This window comes from Muntiacus reevesi, chromosome 2 (assembly GCF_963930625.1).
Source record: "Muntiacus reevesi chromosome 2, mMunRee1.1, whole genome shotgun sequence".
Classification (NCBI taxonomy): domain Eukaryota; kingdom Metazoa; phylum Chordata; class Mammalia; order Artiodactyla; family Cervidae; genus Muntiacus; species Muntiacus reevesi.
The window spans coordinates 196,682,276-196,704,783 of record NC_089250.1 but is presented as its reverse complement, the minus strand read 5'-3'; the positions used below and the strand labels follow the sequence as shown (position 1 = coordinate 196,704,783).

Here is a 22,508-nt window from a genome sequence, read left to right as displayed (position 1 = left end):
ATGGAGCTGCTCTGGATGTCTCTCCTGCTGGTAGTCTCTTGTGTCGGCACTGTCCAGGGCTCACCAAAGATGAATGGCAAGAATGAGAGCACTGACATGTCCCAGCCCTTGCATATCCTTGTGGAGGAAAATTTGATGGTGCTAACACCTGCTGGCCTGACTCAGATGCTGAACGAGACGCGCTTCCTAATGGTGCTCTTCCGTGAGTGTCCCCCACTCCTGGGCAATGGGTGATGGGTGGGCTGAGACCTGCCCCCTTTCTTCCGGCAGCCAGAGAAATTTTAAGTATTGCTAAACAGGTGGCACTGGTGGAAAAGAACCTGCCTGCCTGTGCAGGAGACGTAAGTGACGTGGGTTCGATCCCTGGGTTGGGAAGATCCCCTGGAGAGGGAAATGGCAACCCACTCCAGTATTCTTGCCTGAAAAATCCCATGGGCAGAGAAGCCTGGCAGGCTACCGTCCATGGGGTCCACAAAGAGGTGGACACAGCAGAAGCAATTTAGCACAAATACATGAGAACACATTTCAGTAATAATTTTAAAAATAGCATCATTCCTAATTTCCAGATGAGAGTACTGAGGTCCAGAGAAATTAAATCATTTACAAGACACTATTTCGCCTCTTCGGTCTTGATTTGTATCTGACTCCTCTGTTCCATTGAAGGCAAGAAGCCAGGATTTACCTTCAGGTGTCTTTACCATTCCGAACCTTAGTTTTCTCCTCTGTAAAATAGGTATAAACACAAGCGCCACATTGGATTATTGTAAAAACAAAATAAGTTGTTAAGTTGCTAAGTAATATTGTAAGTTGCTGGGACACAGTTATGGGCACTATCTCAAGGAAGATTTTTAGATCATCAGCTTTTTCATCTGAATTTCGCATGCCTACTTTTATTCTTCAGATTGTGCATCAGCAGGCATTTTGATAGAGGAAACAGACTTCTTTTTCCTGAGACATTGACACAGACCCACGTCTGTGCTTTGAGATAGGATGGAAGGGATGTTCATAACAACTTTCACACAGCAAGCACTTAAAGAGTATGATAGGAACTGTCCTTAGAGCCCCACTAAATGTTCTCACTTACTCCTCATAATCACATGGTGTACTGCCACTATTTGCCTCCCTATCTGGGGACATTTCTTAACTGAAATTCAATTTACATCTGCTCTTGAAAAACCAAAAGATCTGGAAGCCCTGGCTTACATTCCTATAATGTGACAGTTGGCTGGAGCTGAGTGACAATTTCCCCCTTGTGATCAGAAAAAACACACTTGTCAGTTTGCCACATTCCTAGTCAGCCAGCCCCACATAGTCACACCCCTGCCTCACCCCTCTAGCATCTGAATTTGTGTCTTCTGCTTGAAATTCAGGCCTCCCAGCCCTTTCCTCAATTTTGGTCTCTTCTCATTTGATACATTCTCTCTGACTTACATTACTCCACTTCAGTGGGGTGGTCTTTGCATCAGCAGGCATTTTCTGCCAGTGACAGTATCAGTAGCTCAGTTACCATCGATCCCATTGCTTCCTCAGCTGACTTGTGCAGCCACTTCATAGCAACATACAACAAAAACATTCTTTTTGTGCCCTTAACCTTCGTAGTTCCCAGGAGAGAAAAACTAATTGGGTCATTTTGCCTCCTTCCAACTTTCACCCTTATGGCAGAAAGTGAAGAAGAATTAAAGAGCCTCTTGATGAAAGTGAAAGAGGAGAGTGAAAATGTTGGCTTAAAGCTCAGCATTCAGAAAAAGAAGATCATGACATCAGGTCCCATCACTTCATGGCAAATAGATGGGGAAACAGTGGAAATAGTGGCTGACTTTATTTTCTTGGCCTCCAAAATCACTGCAGATGGTGATTGCAGCCATGAAATTAAAAGACGCTTACTCCTTGGAAGGAAAGTTATAACCAACCTAGACAGCACATTAAAAAGCAGAGACATTAGTTTGTCAACAAAGGTCCATCTAGTCAAGGCTATGATTTTTCCAGTGGTCATGTATGAATGTGAGAGCTGGACTATAAAGAAAGCTGAGCACAGAAGAATTGATGCTTTTGAATTGTGGTGTTGGAGAAGACTCTTGAGAGTCCCTTGGACTGCAAGGAGATCCAACCAGTCCATCCTAAAGGAGATAAGTCCTGTGTGTTCATTGGAAAGACTGATGTTGAAGCTGAAACTCCAGTATTTTGGCCACCTGATGCTGATTCATTTGAAAAGACCCTGATGTTGGGGAAGATTGAAGGCAGGAGGAGAAGGGGACGACAGAGGATGAGATGGTTGGATGGCATCACTGACTCAATGGACATGAGTTTGGGTAAACTCCGGGAGTTGGCGACGGACAGGGAGGCCTGGTGTGCTGCGGTTCATGGGGTCGCAAAGAATTGGACACTACTGAGCAACTGAACTGAACTGAACATGAAGTGTGCCTATTATGTAAAGTTCTATCAAAATAATTCCAAGCCTCTGACCTCCATCCAGTTCAGGCTGTTAATGGTTTGTTTCCTTCGAAGAGTCAGAATGCACACCTGATTTTGCTTCAAGCCCATGGAGCAAGACCTGGGTGAGATCTAGTTTGAACCATTTTCTTTATAGGAGCCTATGAGCAGGACATAATTTCCACCTTACTGAACTACTCCTCCAGCTGGTTCCCTACCTCCCTCATCCACATCAAGACTTGGGTCACCACTTGGACATTTGGTCTATGGTTCTTTTCTCAGGGAAGAATTGAGAACTCTACGGCTGCTCTACCTGCTGTGGCTTGTGAGTTAATGGTTTGCACAGGTCAGCTGTCTAAGCTGTCTTCTCTTTTTTGCTGCAACCTTAATCCCTGAATCCTGGACCACTAGTGGAGATATTGAAGGATTTAGAGCCACACACTTTGCATGCACACACCACAACACTCATTTATGCTTCCAAAATGACACAGCAGGTGGACAAGCCTGGGTAACCTATCCTATCTGTGTGAGAACGCAGGACTCTGTCCACGACCACTCTGCTTTAATCAGGGCAGAAGGGGAAGTTCATGGTTCTTTGGGATGTTGACGTTTTATAACTTAGGGATTGACATTGTGCCTGGGGCTATGAAGGGAGCCAATCCATTTTATATTCTTTAATTTTACCTAATAACAACCAATTTGAATACTTTAAAGTCTTCCCACCAGCAGGTATTTCAATTCGGTGAACACTGGCAGAGATGCTATCTAAAAGACACTCAAACTCATTTCATTTGAAAATTTGATTCCTTCAAATACGCAGTTTAAATAAAAATGAATTCTCAAAAGCTGGCAGACCCTTTAAAATGACCTTTGGAAAAACGAATCTCTTAGGACGAGCATTATAAAAGTGGGTTTTTATTTTTGTTTTTGTTTTTTTCCAGGAGTAAATGGCTCTTTACAAAAAGGTCTTTCCAGTATTGTCCCAGGGAAATACTGTCCTGGTAACTATCAAATCCTTAGCTGCTGCCCAGTTTCTCATTTCTCCAAGGGCTTCAGGTTCAAGAACCAACACTCAGAGGCATCTTTTCTCTTGGATATCTCACACATCTCAGTGTCACATGTGTTCAAAAGAGACCTCAGCATCTTTACTTGATTTGCTTTTCCTCACATCCTGTCTTGATTGAAAGCATGGCTATCTTTATAATGTCAAAGTCAGATATCCTAAATCATTCTTGACTCCTTTCTAGTCTCACTTCTAATCTCTCACTGAGTCCTATTGAAACTACCTCCCAAAGCCCTCTACAATATCCAGTCCTCCCCATTCCCCCTGCCAACTGCTGTAGTTATGACCTCATCATTCTCTCCCCGAACCACTGTGGCATCTTCTAGATCAGGGGCAGGAACTGGGCCACACAGCAGGAGGTGAGTGGTGGGTGAGCAAGCAAAGTTTCATCTGTATTTACAGCCATTCCTCATTATTCACATTACTGCCTGAGCTCTACCTTCTGCCATGTCACTGACGGCATTAGATTCTCATAGGAGCACAAACCCTACTGTGAATTGCACGAGCAAGGGGTCTAGGTTGTGTGTTCTTTCTGAGAATCTAATGCCTGATGAACTGAGGCAGAGATCCTAATAAATCAATTGCTTGCAGACTCATCAAAACCCTATCAGTGAGTGGCAAGAGACAATTAAGCTGCATCTGGGGGCAGACTTTATAGTGGCAAGTGAGGTAAATTTCTTTAATTGTACAATTGCACCTTGGTGGCAAGCTTTAAGTCAGAATCCGGCACTTATTTTAGTTCACGCATGGCCTGCCCGTGTTTTATTTACCACTTCTGTCTCTGCCTCTTTTCCACACTGTGAGTTTATCTCAGTCACAGTTTTGGCAAACTCACAAGCCAAAATGAGTAAAAAAATGAGTGTCACTGGGGAACTTCTTTGAAAAGAGGGAAAGACTGAATTATGAGATAGCAGAATATTCTAAGACTGCCAACAAAAAGAAAGCCGCATTTACAAGAAAATATCAAGAGACTTATGTTACAGGCTCATTGCAACAGGTGATTTATATTCTCTAAGCTCACTTTATATGGCAACCAGCTATCGAACAAAGCCATGAAATCTTCAAAACTGCTTTGCCACACGGAGACCTAGTACGCTGCATTAAAAGACAAGCCTTTGGAGCTTTTCAAAAGAAAAAATGTGAACAGGAAGAACAGAAGTGATTATCGAAGGCCACCACGCCTTCAAACATGTCTGCACTGACAGCATCGTTCTTAGAGGCTGAAATGCACATCTGATTGGATCACTCCCTAATTGAAAATCCCAAAGTCTCCAAACTCCTTAACATAGCTACAGTATCCTTCGCTTGACTTAACCCAGGCCTACTTTTCCATTCCACTTGAAGTCTGTGCTCTACACCCTGAGTGTGGCTACCCGGTTGGTCACACTGGCCTTGGCCTCCTGGCCTTTACACTTGAGGTTCCCTCTACCTATAGTGTCCTTCCTGACCTTCTTCAGTTGGATTGTGAGGTTTAAGTTCATGAAGTTGCCTTGTCAAGAGGCTGTGTTCTCCTCCCTCCCACCTAGGCTCTGGCATGCTCACTCAGGGTTATGAAAACCCTGCTATTCATAACATCTGCCACACTGCTTTGAAACTGCTTTTAAACTTGTGAGTTTCACAGGGGACAAGGATCAAAACTGATTCATCTCTTGATTGCTAACATCTAGGATTGTGCCTGGAGCACAGTTTGGAGATGTTGATAAATAAATGAGCTTTCGTTTGGCCCACAGTGTTCCCATTAAGGAGACAAGAGAAAAGGAAAAACTACATTTACTGGAGGAGGGCAAAATGAAACTTAATAGGAGCTGTTTCTAGGTTCATTAATTAGTCTTCCCTAAGGCAGAGGTGGCAAGAGTCTGCCTTGGGAGCAGATTAGATGATGTAGATGGTATAGTAGATGAGGATGGTGATGAGGATGGCAATGATGGCGATAATGGGGCAATCATCATGATGAAAATGAGGAAGACCATTTACTCAGACCTGTATTCCAGGCACTGGGCTTGTTCTCATTGTCCCTGTCTTATATTATGAAGTAAATAAAGTCTCAGAAAGGTTTAGGATATGCCCAAAATTATACAACTGGTAAGTGATGAAGCCTGGATTTCAGACCAGGTCTAACACTCAATTCTTCTTAAACAGTGCTGATAATTGAAACATTCATTCATTAAACATTTATTGAATATTTATTATATGCCAGATCTATTCTAGGCACTGAGTGGTAAGCCAAACAGACACCCTTGCTTTACGGATCTTTTATCCTGGAGAGGGGAGTGAAAATGAAAGTGAAAGTTGCTCAGTTGTGTCTGACTCTCTGTGGACTATACGGTTCATGGAATTCTCCAGGCCAGAACACTGGAGTGGGTAGCCTTTCCCTTCTCCAGGGGATCCTTCCAAACCAGGGTTCGAACCCAGGTCTCCTGCATTGCAGGCGGATTCTTTACCAGCTGAGCCACAAGGGAAGCCCAAGAACACTGGAACGGGTAGCCTATCCCTTCACCAGCGGATCTTCCCAATCTAGGAATCAAACCAGGGTCTCCTGCACTGCAGGCGGATTCTTTACCAGCTGAGCCACAAGGGAAGCTCAGAGAGAGGAGACTCAAGATAAAATGATGTCGAAATGAAAAATGTAGCATATCTTAAGGGTAGACGTACTATGGAGAAAAACAGAGCAGAGCCCTTAGGAAGTGCAAAGAGTGGTGCAAGTGGGGCTGTGGTTATGTACAGGGTAGCCAGAGAAGGCTTTCCTGTGAAGACGGAAATTGAACAAAGACCTGAAGGCAGTAAAACAGCAACCTGAGAAAATTTCAGGCAGAAGGAACAGCAAGTGCAAAGGCCCTGAGGTAGGAATGGGCAGAGTGGCTAAGCTGAGTTGCTGAAGAGAAAAGTAGTGGAAAATAGCAGCAGAAGGGTAGGGAGCAGATCTGCAGAGTTTTGTAGGTCTTTTCAATGGTCAAAGAAACTTGCTGGCTGGACCCTGAGGAGCTGGGTGTTGGAGACCATCCTGAAGTCCTTATCACCTGTGAGCGCTGTAAAGCATCCTATGGAATGGGGAGAGTATTATACTCACGATCCTTTTCCATGCTTGATCTTGAACTTGGTCTAAAGTGGGGTTTCTCGTCCTTAGCACTGTTGACATTTCTGCTGGCTAATTCTTAGCACTGTCTCTCTGTGTATGTGTGTGTGCGTGTGTGTGTGTGAGATGGGGGAGGAGGGCGTCTTGTGCACTGTGGGATATTTAGATGTGACAACCAATAATGTCTCCAGATAGTGCCCAATGTGCCCTGTTGAGAACCACAGTCTAAAGAAAGGCAGACTCCAGCTTCCTGTGCCGGGAGCTAATCTCCAGTCCCTACACTCACACCTCCCCCAACCATCAGACCCACCCCTGACCCACATCCTCTGCTCCAAAAAGGGAGCATGGGGTTACCTAGTAAAGACCCAGGCAAACATTGCTTCTAGGTCCATTAGCCATTAACACATTTACACACTAGGCCCACTGTCGAGAGCCACTGCCGACTCTAATGGGACCCTGAGTGCCATTTGCTCAACCCCAAAACCCACGAGAAAGCCACAGAATAGGCCTCAGCCTTGTTTTGGATGGCTTGTCACCCTTGTCTTCCTTTCCCCAGTAACCAGATTTTCTGAAGACCCTGATAACTACATAGGATCCTTCCTCCCCAGAGAACATCTGGTCAGAGCAAGACCATGAATTTCCCCCATGTTATCATAATGCTTAATGTTTATTGGGCACTTCTGTATCAGAGCTTTGCATACCTTGGCTTACTATGTAGGCTTATTCTAAGGTATGGAAACTATCACTATCCCCATTCTATAGGTGGGGAAGCTAAGGTTCAGAGATGTTTGAAAAACACCTTTCCTGGACCACAGGCGCTGTAAGCCACCATAACTGTCTCTCATTTATGAAACCTAAGGAAATCATGTTCATTGAATATCTAGTATGTGCCAGACAAGGGACCCTAGTTAGAACCTGAAGAGGGCTAAAATTGAAGGAGCTCCCAGCAAAGGGCTCCCTGCCCATCCACAGTCCGCTGGGCACTGCTTTGCCCAGGTTCCAATATACAGCTGAATTGACTCCATGCCCCATGAGACACAGTCACCAAGACCTGAGGATGTATGCATTCATTTCATTTCAGCTTTACACGCTTGGCATTCAAGGATCCAGAGGTAAACACTGATTTGCAAATTTTAAAAAGATAGGGACTAGTAAACAGGACTGGACTTAAAAAGTAGATTTGTCTCTCCAGAGTCTATCTGCTCTGATATGAACCACCCAGAGCAGGGGAGATTGGAAACTCACCCCTCCAGGGAAAAAGAGTATTTTTTCCAGTCTGGCTTGCCTACAAGGTCAGTTAGAGCATGGAGTTTGGAGTCAGCCAGCCTTGGAGCTGAGTCTTGGCCTAATGCTTGCTAGCTGTGAGACTTCTGGGTTTCTGTTTCCTCATCTAACATTCCTCACCTGCAATAGTAGATGACTATCTATAATAGTAGATGACTCCTAGGCTTATTCTGAGGACTAATCAAGATAATGTACATAACACTTAGCAAAGTACTTGGCATAGTAAGTGGCCAATAAATGCTGTTATCTTGTTATCAATACTACCATCATCATCACAATCATTACCATCATCATCACTGTCATCATCCTTCTGGTTGCTTGGGTCAAAATGTCAGAGTCATCCTTGATTTCTTTCATTTACAATATTCCACCTCCAATCCATCAATAAATAAACCTTGTCAATTCCTCCTTCAGGACCCCTCAAGGCTCTGACCACTTCTCACCCCCTCCATTGCTACTCCCCTGATTCAAGCCATTAAACTTTCTTACCTGTATTATTACAGTGGTCTCCAGCTGGCCTCCTTTTTTCTCTGTGGTCCAATCTCCATGTAACATTCAAAACAATCCAGTAAAAATGTAAATCATCACATCTAACACTGCTCCAAACGCTCTAGTACATTTCCACAAGCTTCAGAGGAAAGACCAAAGTCTATTCAGTGATCTACAAGGCCTGTGTCATCTGATCTCATCCCAGCTCATTCGGTTCCAGACCCAATGGAGTTCTTGTCATCCCTCAGACATGTTGATGTTCTCTTACTTCAAGGCCTTTGCTCATATGGCTCCTTTGCCTGGAACTCTCTCTCTCCTGTGAGTGAGCACACAGCTTGGTCCCTCATCTTCTTCAGTATTTATTAAAATGTTCCATTCTCTGCTCAGTGAGACCTCCTTTCACCTCCTGACTTAAACTCCATTCCCAGACACTCCCAACTTCCATATCTGTTTGTTTTTTCTCCATAGCACTTAGCATCTAACATAGAATACAGCCTGTTTCTTTACTGTCTACCTTTTTCAATGAGAGCAGTGATTTTTATCAGTCTGTTCATTGTTAAGTCCTCAATACCTAAAATACTTCCTGACACATGGGAGATTCTAAAAAAGATTTGTCAGATGAGTGAACGAATGAATCCCATTACTGAAACAAGTAGGTCCCATCCATCCAACTCTCACGCCCCAGAGGTCACAGTCTCTTTCTCTCACTTCCATGCTAGACACCAAAAAGCACTGGGCTATGGGTGGAACCTCAAAAACTCCACTGTTTGGGCAATCATTCCAAGTGTTTCTCTTACCCCAAGCCTAGAAACTCAGATTTGAATGTTACGTCAACCAGCAGCCCTGAGCCAGGCATGGCCAATCCGTGAGGAAGCCAGAGGAGAGGCCTGCAGGCCAGAGCTGCTGGCAACAGGCCCAACCCCTGCTTGGGTGAGGGATTGGGTGTCGAAGGCAATGTGGGTGACAAAGCAGGCAGTGGACAGGCACTCTACAAGGGAAGCAAAAAGTCACACTTCCTGTCCATTGATTGAGAGTTTAATGAAAGTGATCATTCTCATTTGGGTTCCATCACCGGAGCAGTGTGCTGATTGGCAACGGGGCATGTGCCAGTTGTTCAAGGCCTGGCTTTCTGGGTTTTGCTTTACACAAGCGCTCTCTCTTGTACTTGGAACTTGCCCATGGCAGTGGAAGTGACTTACACTGGTTTTAAGTGCTCCAGATGGACAAAGGAGTTTGAGGAACATAAAGCATTCTGGCTTAAAAGGGAATCAATGACCCCCTGCCCTGGCTCAACCCACCTGCTGCAGACACTAGTCTGTGAGAGCCAGCGAGGGGCCTACAGTCTCCCGACACTGTCAGGAGGAAGGGAGACAAATGTGATTGCCTTTCAGCCCCTCCCACTTAGGCCAGGAAGTCTTCTACTGCTGCTGGGATCGCATGCTAGGCCCCCGGGGCTCTTTCCAGAAAAGGGCCCCTCACGTCTACTTCCAGCCCACTGCCTGGCAATGTGAGAGGCCAAGGAATCCTGATCAATAGTGTCAGATCTCTTCAACACGCTGGACCAAGGAGATGAGCTGGGTGGGTAGGGGGCCATCATAACCTCCCCCCATCCCCTTTCCCTTCTCACATCTGGCCTCGTTTTCACAAGCATGTCCCCTGCTGTATTACATGCAGATACAGGGCAAACGAAGGTGCAGAACCTGTCCTGTTAGATCCAGGAACTTCCACCAGATGGCGCTCATTCTCCCTCTCTCCATGCCCCACCCACCCGCTTCTCTCTCTTTTTCTCTCCTCTCACCTCCCTTCTTCTCACTCTCTGTCTCCCTCTACTGTGATTTCTGGCAGAATTTTTACCCTAATAACAGTATTAATAAGAAGGCATTATATACTGACCAAGTGCCAGGCCTGATGCTAAGGACAGGCCCAGTGGAGGTTAGAGAGCAAGCCCCCAAGCCAGAGCGAGTGAGTCCCATCCTGCTGCTACTCCTATTGCCATGCAGCTTTGGGCAAATAAGTCATTTCAATTATGCAACAGTTTCCTCCTCTATCACAGTGAGATAATAATAGCCATACCTACCACCATAGAGGCTTCTCTGGTGGCTCAGATGGTAAAGAATCTGCCTGGAATGTGAGAGACCCAGGTTAGATCCCTGGGTTGGGAAGATCCCCTGGAGAAGGAAATGGCAACCCACCCCAGTATTCTTGCCTGGAGAATTACATGGACAGAAGAGGCTACAGTCCATGGGATTGCAAAGAGTCAGACATGACTGAGTGCATCTAACACACACACACACACACACACACACACACACACACCATAGGTGAACTAGGAGGATTCAGTGGCTTAATCCCCATAAACCTCTTAGAAAGTAATAAGCACTATATAATTGATTGTTAAATCTTTTGACTCAGCTTCACAAAGCAACCACTATTTCCTCACTTTATTGACGAGGCATGTGGGTCTTTAAGAAATTAAATTGCCCAAAATTGTATTGTTTCCAGTGTTGCTGAACCCACAAAAACCTGATTCATATCTCCCAAACTGATCAGTTTCATGAACTGTGATATCCTGTCACATTTCTGAATCTACCCATTAGCAGTGGAGCATGAGAAAAACCCAGGAGTTAAGCAGGACTTAACTTAAAAAAAAAAGTCTTAACAAAGGCTTAAGCTTAACAAAGCCTCCTCCTTGGGAGATGGGATGGAGGAGAGGTTCTAGTGAGTTCTGTCTTCTTATTGGCTCTTTCAGATAACCCATCCTCAAAGCAATCCAGGAGCTTAGCTGAGGAGCTGGGCAAAGCCGTGGAGATCATGGGCAAAGGCAAGAACGGGATTGGCTTTGGCAAAGTGGACATCACAGTTGAGAAGGAACTTCGGAAGGAGTTTGATGTCAAGAAGGCCCCAGAGTTGAAGCTGTTTTTTGAGGGCAACAGATCACAGCCCATCAGCTGCCAAGGTAATGGTATTTGTGTGTCAATCAAAGGAATGCTAACTATGGAAACACAAAAATCTGTATTTCAGTGGTTTAACAGAATTACAAGTTTATGTCTTGCTTGCACCGAACCCAGTTGTAGCAAGGTTGGCTGTGGGGCTTCTGGTCCACACAATCTTTCAAAGACCCAAATTCCTTTCAGCCTGTGGCACTGTCCTCCCCTAGGACCTCCAATTCTCTGGCTGTTCCCTCTGTGTCTGGCCAGCAGTTGGTGCTGGGAGGCAGAGGAGTGCCACCAGTGGGGTCCATAGCCCAGACCTGGAGTTAGTGAATATCACTTTTGTTTTCATCCTATTGATCTGAATTCTGTTATGTGGCTCCACCCAACTGAAAGACTGTGAATTAAGGCCCAGCTCTATGACCATAAGAAAAAAAATAGATTTTGGTTGACATGTAGTTACTTCCACCATATCTGAGCTGGTGGGCCCTGGAGGCACATGGGATGGCGCAGTGAGGTACATGGTTTCTAAACTAAAAAGACCAGAGTGAGTTCCCAGTTTACCTAACTCCCACTCCCACTGCACTCTTCCACTTTAGAATGATCTTGATGCTGTCTCAGCCAAGGAAGCACTGACTGATCAAAAGGGAGACTGGGAGGTGTTAGAACAAGATGAGTATGGGACAGGGTGACTACTAAACTAGAAGCTAAGCTTCTGTCACCATCCATTTCATTAACTCATTCACCCACTTATTCCATATCCTTTTATTAAGAACCTAACGTGTATCAAGCCCCATCTTTTAAAAATATTCATTAATTTTTATTTATTTGGCTGCACTGGATTTTAGTTGTGGCATGTGTAATCTAGTTCCCTGACCAGGGATTGAACCCAGGCTCCCTGCATTAGGAGCACAGAGTCTTAGCCCCTGGACCATCTGGGAAATCCCTCAAGCCCTATCTTAATGTCGGGGAATTTTGAAGAATTTTGTGCCTCAGTGTGACACATAGTAGGTCTTAATTTTAAAAAGTGTTAAATATATGGAGAAGCTAAAGGTAAAGGGGAAAAAGGAAATATATATCCATTTGAATGCAGAGTTCCAAAGAATAGCCAGGAGAAACAAGAAAGCCTTCCTAAGTGAACAAGGCAAAGAAACAGAGGGAAAAAATAGAATGGGAAAGACTAGAAATCTCTTCAAGAAAATTAGAGGCACTAAGGGAACATTTCATGCAAAGATGGGCACAATAAAGGAGAGAAACTATATGGATCCAACAGAAGCAGAAGATAGTAAGAAGTGGCAAAAATACACATAAGAACTATACAAAAAAGATCTTCATGACCCAGAAAACCACTATGGAGTGATCACTCACCTAGAGCCAGACATCCTGGAGTGTGAAGTCAAGTGGGCTTTAAGAAGCATCACTACAAACAAAGCTAGTGGAAGTGATGGAATTCCAGTTGAGCTATTTCAAATCCTAAAAGATGATGCTGGGAAAGTGCTGCACTCAACATCCCAGCAAATTTGGAAAACTTAGCAGTGGCCTCAGGACTGGAAAAGGTCAGTTTTAATCCCAATCCCAAAGAAAGGCAATCCGAAAGAATGCTCAAACTACCACACAATTGCACTCATCTCACACACTAGCAAAGTAATGCTCGAAATTCTCCAAGCCAGGTTTCAACAGTACGTGAACCGTGAACTTCCAGATGTTCAAGTTGGATTTAGAAAAGGCAGAGGAACCAGAGATCAAATTGCCAACATCTGTTGGATCATCGAAAAAGCAAGAGAGCTCCAGAAAAACATCTACTTTGTGTGGATCACAACAAACTGTGGAAAATTCTTAAAGAGATGGGAGTAGCAGACCACCTTACTTGCCTGCTTAGAAATCTGTATGCAGGTCAAGAAGCAACACTTAGAACTGGACATGAAACAACAGACTGGTTCCAAATAGGAGGAAGAGTATATCAAGGCTGTATATAGTCATCTTGCTTATTCAACTTATATGCAGAGTACATCATGCAAAATGCCAGGCTGGATGAGGCATAAGCTGGAATCAATATTGCCAGGAGAAATATCAATAACCTCAGATACGCAGATGACACCACCATAATGGCAGAAAGTGAAGAAGAACTAAAGAGCCTCTTGATGAAGTGAAAGAAGAGAGTGAAATAGTTGGCTTAAAACTCAACATTCAACAAACTAAGATCATGGCATCCGGTCCCATCACTTCATGGCAAATAGATGGGAGGGAAACAATGGAAATAATGACAGACTTTATTTTGTTGGGCTCTAAAATCACAGCAGATGGTGACTGCAGCCGTGAAATTAAAAGATTCTTGCTCCTTGGAAGGAAAGTTATGACCAACCCAAACAGCATATTAAAAAGCAGACATTACTTTGTCAATAAAGGTTCATCTAGTCAAGGCTATGGTTTTTCCAGTGGTCATGTATGGATGTGAGAGTTGGACTATAAAGAAAGCTGAGTGCAGAAGAATTGATGCTTTTGAACTGTGGTGTTGGAGAAGACTCTTGAGAGTCCCTTGGACTGTAAGGAGATCCAGCCAGTCCATCCTAAGGGAAATTGGTCCTGGGTGTTCATTGGAAGGACTGATGTTGAAGCTGAAACTCCAATACTTTGGTCACCTGATGCAAAGGGCTAATTCATTTGAAAAGACCCTGATGCTGGGAAAGATTGAGGGCAGGTGGAGAAGGGGATGACAGAAGATGAGATGGTTGGATGGGATCACCAACTCGATGGACAAGAGTTTGAATAGATTCCAGGAGTTGGTGATGGACAGGGAGACCTGGCATGCTGCGGTTCATGGGGTCGCAAAGAGTCGGACATGACTGAGCAACTGAACTGAACTGAATGTGTAGATGAATGGATAGATGGATGGAATAAAACTGATGAACACAGAAATGCCCAACACAACCCTTCCTATATTAGTAGAATGTTCCCACTGTGTATGTTGAATGATTGAATCACAGAAAACTGAGCCTGTCTTTTGCAGGGCCCAGCATTCAGCATGTTTGCAAAAATCCTATTTGAGAGTGGTTGCAAGAACCAAAGGGGCGGAGTGGAGAGGGCCATCATGTACAGGGGCTGCAGGCTGCCTTGCGGCTCTCAGAACGAATACAGAGTATGAGATACACAGGCCAGACTTGCAGAAGAGCCTGCCTCAGGGCAGATTGCATAGAAGACTTGGAGCCTCCTCCCAGCTGATTTGTAGGAGGGTGGTGTGTGAGGGAGTGAGAAGAGAAAGAGATGAGGAGAGAGGAAAGGAGTGAGAGAAAGGGTAAAGACTGCTGCTTCCTATGCATTGATAACCCTCCATGGCTACCCACTGACCTAAGTGAGGAGCCCTTTGTGATGTGTTGGTTCAGAAGAGGGCTGTGAAAAAAATAAAAGCCCAAAGTTTCTTTGTCAAAGTACATATCTGCTCATGGAGTTACTCAGGTTCTTGGGATGCCCTCACATCCTAAAGGACAGGTGAGGTCCAACTCCACTTAAGGGTAAAAAGGTTGCAGCATAGCAATTTCCAGACTGTCTGAGCCCTCTTTGTACTGGGAGCCAGTGCCTGAAACCTCCTCATCATTCAGGAAGCATCACCATCACCTCCTCCAGGAAGTCTCCCCTGATTGCCTGGGTCATGGTGCCTGCCCCACTTCTGTGGTCCCATAGTACCTGTCCTTCCTTCTCAAAGATCTTACCTCTCACCTGAGAGCACAGGAAAGAATCCAATCTCACCTCCTTTCCTGGGGTCTCTGAAAAGGCTACCAGAGCTGGTTGACACTGTGACTTCAAATCCTCACTATGTACCTGAGGAGCAGCCACTCCCTCCCATCGAATTCTGATTTCTTCATCTGTGAAGTGTGGATGGCAAAGATATCTACCTCTGAGGGTTCCTGGCAAGAAAGATAAGTGCACATGTCTGAAGCATTTGCTGTGTTACAGATACTGTTCTAGGCCTTTCTCAGATGTTATGACACAGTGTAGGAGGTGCTTCTACAGGTGGGGAAACAGGTGCAGAGAGTGGAATAACTCTCAAGGCTCCCCAGCTAATAAGCACTGAGATTCACAAGCATTTTCTCTAAAGGACCAGAAAGTAAATATTTCAGGCTTTACAGGCCAGTCTCTGTTGAAACAATTTAACTCTGCTGATGCTCTGAAAAAGGAGCCATACACAAACAATCAGATATGGCTCTGTCCCAATAAAAATAACTTATAAAATTAGATGGCTGGTCAGATTTGGCCCATGGGCTATAGTTGACGGATCCTTCCTGCACATTGTTCTGTCCTCTAAGTAAATGGCAGATGTGGTTATTATTGTTGTTCAATCACTCAGTCGTGTCCAACTCTGTGACCCCATGGACTACACTACACCAGGCCTCCCTGTCCATCACCAACTCCCGGAGCTTGCTCAAACTCATGTCCATTGAGTTAGCAATGCCATCCAATCACCTCATCCTTGGTCATCTCCTTCTCCTCCTGCCTTCAATCTTTACCCGCATCAGGGTCTTCTCTAATGACTTCACTCTTTGCATCAGGTGGCCAAGGTAATGGAGCTTCAACTTCAGCATCAGTCCTTCCAATGACTATTTGGGGTTGATTTCTTTTAGGATTGACTGATCTGATCTCCTTGCAGTCCAACGGACTCTCAAGAATCTTCTCCAAAACCACAGTTTAAAGAATGTGGTTATTATCATCCTCAAACTATTACTTTTCTGACCCTAATCCAGGGCCTGGAATGCTTAGGGTTTTAATGCATATTTTATGTTTGAATGGGGTGGTATTAGAAGGTCCCCACAGCAGCAGGCTTGGAGCAAAGAAGCCAGTTCTTATTTGTACTAGGTTTAACCATCTCCTTCTTTCTCAGTATGACCCTCAGCCATGGAAAGAGGCAATGGGATACTGGGATGGAGTCAGGGCCCGGATTTTAGGATGAGCACTAACTGTGAAAACTTGAGGCAGCCTTGATCTGTCACTTCCTAAAAAGAATGACTTGTGCCAATTCTGCCACTTGACAGGACTTCCTGAGCCAAGCGGGTGATGGTACTTTACTGGCCTCCTACACTGTGACTTCTATGAAAATTTCCCTCGGATGCAGGTTGGGTTTAGTCCTTGTTGAGTCAAATTCAGGTTCTCCTCTGGTCTCCAAGGACTGATGGTGGGAGACTTGGCTTTGACCATCTCCTTTGAGGGAGGGAGACTCAGGCTGCCTCCAGGCCCTCAATTAATGATGCATTCACAGCTTGTGCCTGGAAATATGCAGCAGAGTGACGGCCTCAGTTAATTATTGACACAACATTCACACCTCAGTTGTCACTGTGTCCTCTGGCTCAGAGCCGAGCAACAGGAGAGACACCCGCATAGCAGGGACAGTGCCCCACACTCAAAAACAAACTGTTTGCCAGGTTCAGAGCTATCTCAGTCCCATGGGGCCCAGGGGGCCAAGTGGAGTTCATCTGTCCCAGAGAAGAGGGTTCAAGATCAAGTTCCCTCAAACAGAGTTGTCTAATGATTCATTCACCTCGTTCATTCATCCCATGATTTCCTGATCACCTACTATGAACCAGACATCACAAGATGTAGGGGGAGGAAAACTTTTCCTTTCTTCTCTTCTAGGTTCTTTGGGTGGTCTAATAATTAAATTGACATAAGAGAGGTTAATGAAAGAAAAATTAATTTCATATGTACAGGAGTCCCAGAGATTTGAGGCTGAAAAGAATTGATCAAAGTAGCTAGATTTTATATCTTTTAGACAAAGAAACAATAAAGTTGTGAAGTTTGCACAAGCTGTTTCTCAAGTACCTTTAATTCAAAATAATATGCCCAAGTAGTAGAATTTGAGGTGGCATATTCTGTTATCCCTCAGGAGCTACTGAGAAAGTTAGCAAAAACTCATAACCTCAGAAACAGATTCAATGAAGAAAATACAACAGGTCATAATACAGAGAATGATTGAAAGGAGAGTAGGAAAAGATCAAACTGAAGATTAAATAGGTAGGATGAGATGCACTTGAGAGCTGAGAGGAAAGGACAGCCCAGGCAGAGGGACTGGTGGATGCCAAGACCGGTGTGCTGGAAGACAAGGGTATGACTGGAGTGTGGACTCAGGGAGATGGTAGCACAGAGGGAAATCAGAGCAAGGGTTCTGATGACCTGAAATGCAAACTCGTTTGGAGGGATTTTATTCACCTTTTTTGGTATTTTCAGAATTTCTAAACTAATTTCTTTCAGGTCACTTAAAAAAAATAACTTTTTCAGACAAAGCCTTTAAGAGAAAGGTTTTTTTTGTTTTTTTTTTTTTTTTTCCCCATGATGTGAGGCTCTTTCTTCCTAAAAGATGGCTTGGACCACTGTGAAAATAGAATCTTATCCTTGGGCTGGTATCTGGGTTGGGGGGGATGACTGCTGTGAGTCTAACCATGGTCTGAGGACAACATAATGCCTCCCCACCCACTCTGTCCCTTGAGACCACCACATCATCCTCTTATGAACTTTCAGAGGCCTGACTCACCGTGACTTTTTTAATGGCCTAATCTGTATCTACTGAAGCTGAACATTGTGTCCCCATGACCAGAAATTCTTCTCTTGGGCATGTACCCAACAGAAGTGCATATAATGTGCCCCTAGAGACATGTCCAAGAATTAATTCTTAACAGCCCCAACCTGTAAACAAACCAAATGCCCATTAAAAAAGAATGGATAAATAAGTCATTCACACAACAGAGGGCTACACAGCAGTGGGAATGAATCTCAAAGTACAACATGGAGGAATCTCACATGTGCAATGAAGCCAGATCCTCAAACACATACTGTGTGACTCTGTTTTTATGCAGTTCAAGAACAAGCTGTTAGAAGCTAGGATAATTGTCACTTCTAGTTACCTCTAGGTGACAGTAGGATAGAGGCTGAGAGGGGGCACATGGGGACTTCTAAGGGGCTGATAATTTTCTATTTCTTTACCTGGGTGGTATTTGCATATGTCTGTTCATTTTATGAAAATTCATCAAACTGTATATTATAATTTGTGTACCTTTCTCCACATAAACATGCTTCATTAGAAATTTTTTAAAGGCCTAATGTTCTTTGGAAAGGTAAGTAAAGACCCTTAGTGCCCTTTTCAGTCAATTTAACAATAATGTCTTTTTCAGACAATTTAACAGCTCAGTGTGCATTCCTCAAGCCCCAGGCTGCAATTTCTCCTGCCACAGGACCTTTGCACAGCCTGTTTTCTCTGCCTTTCCTTCTTTAGCTGCTTTCTGTTAACTCCCATGTATCCTTCAGTTTTCAGCTCATAAGGGATTTCCTCCAGGATTTCCTCCTCAACTTCACAGTGTAGGTCATGTATCTTTTCTACTGGTCCACAGAATTTTGCTTTTTAATGCTAACTTTGGGTGTGATTACATACTTTTGTATGCAGTTATTTGACAATTGTCTTCCTCAAGAAGACAAGAATGAGAGCTGCATAGCAGAGGCAAGGTCTTATTTCTGTTCACCATTTTATTCCCAGGACCAAACACAGCACTCTAACATGGCACTCCAATGCATATTTATCAAATGAATGAATGAGTGAGGGAGTGAATCATGAGAGAAGGAATAAAGGCCTTTTTATGTCATACAAAGCTACTCACAACTAACATTGCTCTAGGTCATAAATTCATTTTAAATGATCCATTCTATTCTACAACAGTCTTTGACAGAAAATATTTTAATTACCTGCCATCATATAACATTGATGATCCTAGCAAGCGCAGTCCATTTGTAGCCTTGTGTACATTTTGGCAGACTATTATGTCTCCCAGATACGGTAGATGTGTCTCAATTTTAGAAGCTTTCTGTGTGCTTGGGATTTCCTATATGATAGCTGAGAAATGGAAGTCAAGATCGATGACCTTAGAGGACATCCATGTCTAAGCTAAGGAAAGGGAGACACAGGGAGATAATGGAATTTTCCTGAGGGTGCAGAACTAGCTGGCCTTTTTATTTACCTTTAAAATTTTTATGTTTTAAAAAATAAATCCATCTTCCTTTCACTTTGAATGGTGGATAAGAAAACATGGCTGGACATGCTTCCTCCTGGGTTTGATTCCCAGGTTCACTAGTGGGGTGGCCAATAGCAAGTTGAAACCTCAATATGTATCCCATAGGGTTACTATGGTAACCCTAATACATGCAAAATGCTCAGCACAGTGCCTGGTCCTTGGTAAGTGTTCGGTAAAGTTTAGTTGTTATTAAAGTTTACATCCTTAGGTGTCAGGTTGAGGAAGAGAGGAAGAATTGACCTTGGCTTTCAAGGGGTGGGAATCTAAGGCAAGCGGTTTCTACTCACTTAACTTGGAGAAGATAGGCCTTGCTTCAGTTCAAGGGGAAACTTCTGTGGGATCCATTTAATTGTACCTCTCTCTCCAGGAGTGGTTGAATCTACTGCCTTGGTTGTTTGGTTGAGAAGACAAATTAGCCAGAAAGCATTTCTTTTCTCTGACAGCAATGAGATAGCAGAGTTTGTGAATTCCAGGCCCTTGGTCATCATCGGTTTCTTTCAGGTACTGCATTCAAGAGGTGGGAGGTGGCTTCTTAGTTGCTAAGGATTCCTGCGTCTGGAATGGTGGGTGGGGTGAAGAGAGGTCTTCCATTTAGGTTAATTCCATGCCCACTCTTCCTTTTTCAATGAGTGGTTTTCTGGGAAAACTGGAAGGATAAAAAATAAAGAAAAAGTGGAAGCTGAACAAGTGAAAGGCAGGAGGAGCTAACTACAAAGGCAGACAGTAATGGGAAGAGAGAAGAGGCGATTAATATATTTTGAACTGGTTTTGATAGTATAACTTATCTTTTTGAGGTCCACTTAGAACATCAACGAATAATAAATGATTTTCAAATTGCCCTTGCTTTTGGAGAATGAGTTTCGTACACATCTTTGCTCATTTCCTATAACGTTGATGACTCCTCCCTTTTTCTGAGCAGAAATCAGAACTTTGGGATTATATTTATACACGGGGAGAATTTGTATTTTTTTCTCTTCCATATTACATTTTGACATTGTTTTTGGCCGCAATTTTCTTTCAAGCTAAAGAATGAAGGCTGAAACTACAGTCATATCTTAATACGAAGTTCCTATTTGCTACTACACGTGATTAAATCAATGGCTTCTTCTGAAGGCAATTAAGGACTCTGTGTGCATGTATGCTTAGTCGCTCAGTTGTGTCCAACTCTTTGCAACCCCACTGACTATAATCTGCCAGGCTCCTCTGTCCATGGGGTTTCTCCAGGCAAGAATATTGGAGTAGGTTGCCATACCCTCCTCCAGGGGATCTTCCCCACCCAGGGATTGAAACCAGGTCTCCCACCTTGCAGGCAGATTCTTTACCATCTGAGCCACCAGGGAAGCCCATTTAAGGACTAAATGTTATTAATAAAAAGGCTCAACAACTGTGTTAGTACAGCCTTTACCATCATACTTGGAAAAGGTCAAGTTTATCAATTCTCTCTATTTATCTCTGTGGATTCACCTATTTTGGCCTTAGTCATAGCCATAGAGGAGAAGGCAATGACAACCCACTCCAGTACTCTTGCCTGGAGAATCCCATGGATGGAGGAGCCTGGTAGGCTGCAGTCTGTGGGGTCGCAAAGCGTTGGACATGACTGAGCGACTTCATGTTCACTTTTCACTTTCATGGATTGGAAAAGGAAATGGCAACCCACTCCAGTATTCTTGCCTGGAGAATCCCAGGGACAGAGGAGCCTGGTGGGCTGCTGTCTATGGGGTCGCACAGAGTCGGACACGACTAACGTTGACGCAGCAGCAGCAGCAGCAGTGTAGCCATAGAAGTATTCTGGGTATGAAACATCTATGAAGGTGGATTTAGGTAGCCTACCAAAACCACAGAACTTGGAAAGGTGAAGAGATGAGTTAGTCACCATTTTCACCCTGTCCTTAAAATTGCCAGACATTCTGCTTTCCGTTTAAGCCTCATCAAACATCTCTCCCCAAATAGGACTTAGAGGAAGAAGTAGCAGAGTTGTTCTATGATATGATCAAAGACTTTCCAGAGCTAACGTTTGGAGCGATATCGATTAGACATGCCGTTGGGCGTTACCATGTCACCCTTGACAGTGTTATAGTGTTCAAAAAGGTAAGACTTGAGTTTTATTGCCAATGAGGGGTCTCTAGTTCAAAATAATGAACCATGCATGGGCTTTGGGTATAAATTCTGGTTCTGCACTTGTGAACTAAGTGGCATTGACCAGTTGGTTTCTGGGAAATCAGTCTCTAGTCGTCTCTCTGACCTTTCCAGCCATTTCCCATTGGGAGCTCCTCCTTTCCTTAACCAGTAAATGCCATTAATTAAGGCTTGGTCTTCTGCCGTGCATTTTCTTCTGGTCCATTCAAGCTTCCCCATCAATCCATATACCCATGATTTACAAATCTCCATCTCCAGCCAGACTTCTCTGATCTCCAGACCTTTAAATCCATCACCAGATGTCTCAACATGGTCAAGCCTAAAGTCATGATCTCCCTTCCAAATCCTCTTCTGGTATTCTCTCTCTCTTTTTGTGAATAGCATAAACATTTATTCCACCCAGCAGTCATTGAAGAAAAGTGAAGCTCAAAAAAATTTCTTTTATTATCTTCTCAGTTATAAATAAAAATAGGCATTTTTATCAAAGAAGACGTACACATGGCACATGAACACAATACAAATGTTCAACATCATGAATCCTAGGGAAATGTGATCATCTCATAGTGAGATGTCACCAGCACTCCCAACTCCTCTGTAAACAAAATCAGAACACCTAGGCATCATTCTAACACCTCCCTCTTTTCCGTCCCTCCTAACCAATCCATCACCCCAATCCCATTGATTTTTAAATTTAAAATATTCGATAAATCTGTCCACTTCTTTCTACTGCTACCATCATAGATCAAGTGACCATTCATATCCCACAGCCTAGTGCAACATACATTCAACTGGTCTACCACATTTTATCTCATCCTCTAAAAAGATACCTTTTCAAAATTAAAATCTGATTGTTATTTTTCTCCTTCTAATTGAAAGCCCTTTAACAGCTTCCTATAATTTTTAGGATAAATATGAGTCTTTGATGCGGCCCACAAGGCCTTCCACAGTCTAACCTCTATTACAAACTTTCCTCCTCTCCCTCTCTGGGATCTAGATCTGAGCTGTTCAATGCAGCAACCACTAATCACATGCGACTATTTACTTTAGCATTAAAATTT

The 22,508-nt window shown here is 43.7% G+C and overlaps 1 protein-coding gene across 1 annotated transcript in view; it reads left to right on the top strand.

Moving 5' to 3' along the window:
- PDILT (protein disulfide isomerase like, testis expressed) overlaps positions 1-22,508 on the top strand; it is a 41,831-nt gene continuing 19,323 nt past the window's right edge. Inside the window, exons 1-4 of the mRNA XM_065920311.1 lie at positions 1-202; positions 11,089-11,295; positions 19,682-19,815; positions 21,265-21,402. Coding sequence (XP_065776383.1) covers positions 1-202; positions 11,089-11,295; positions 19,682-19,815; positions 21,265-21,402 — 681 coding nt within the window. The remainder of the gene's footprint in view (positions 203-11,088; positions 11,296-19,681; positions 19,816-21,264; positions 21,403-22,508) is intronic.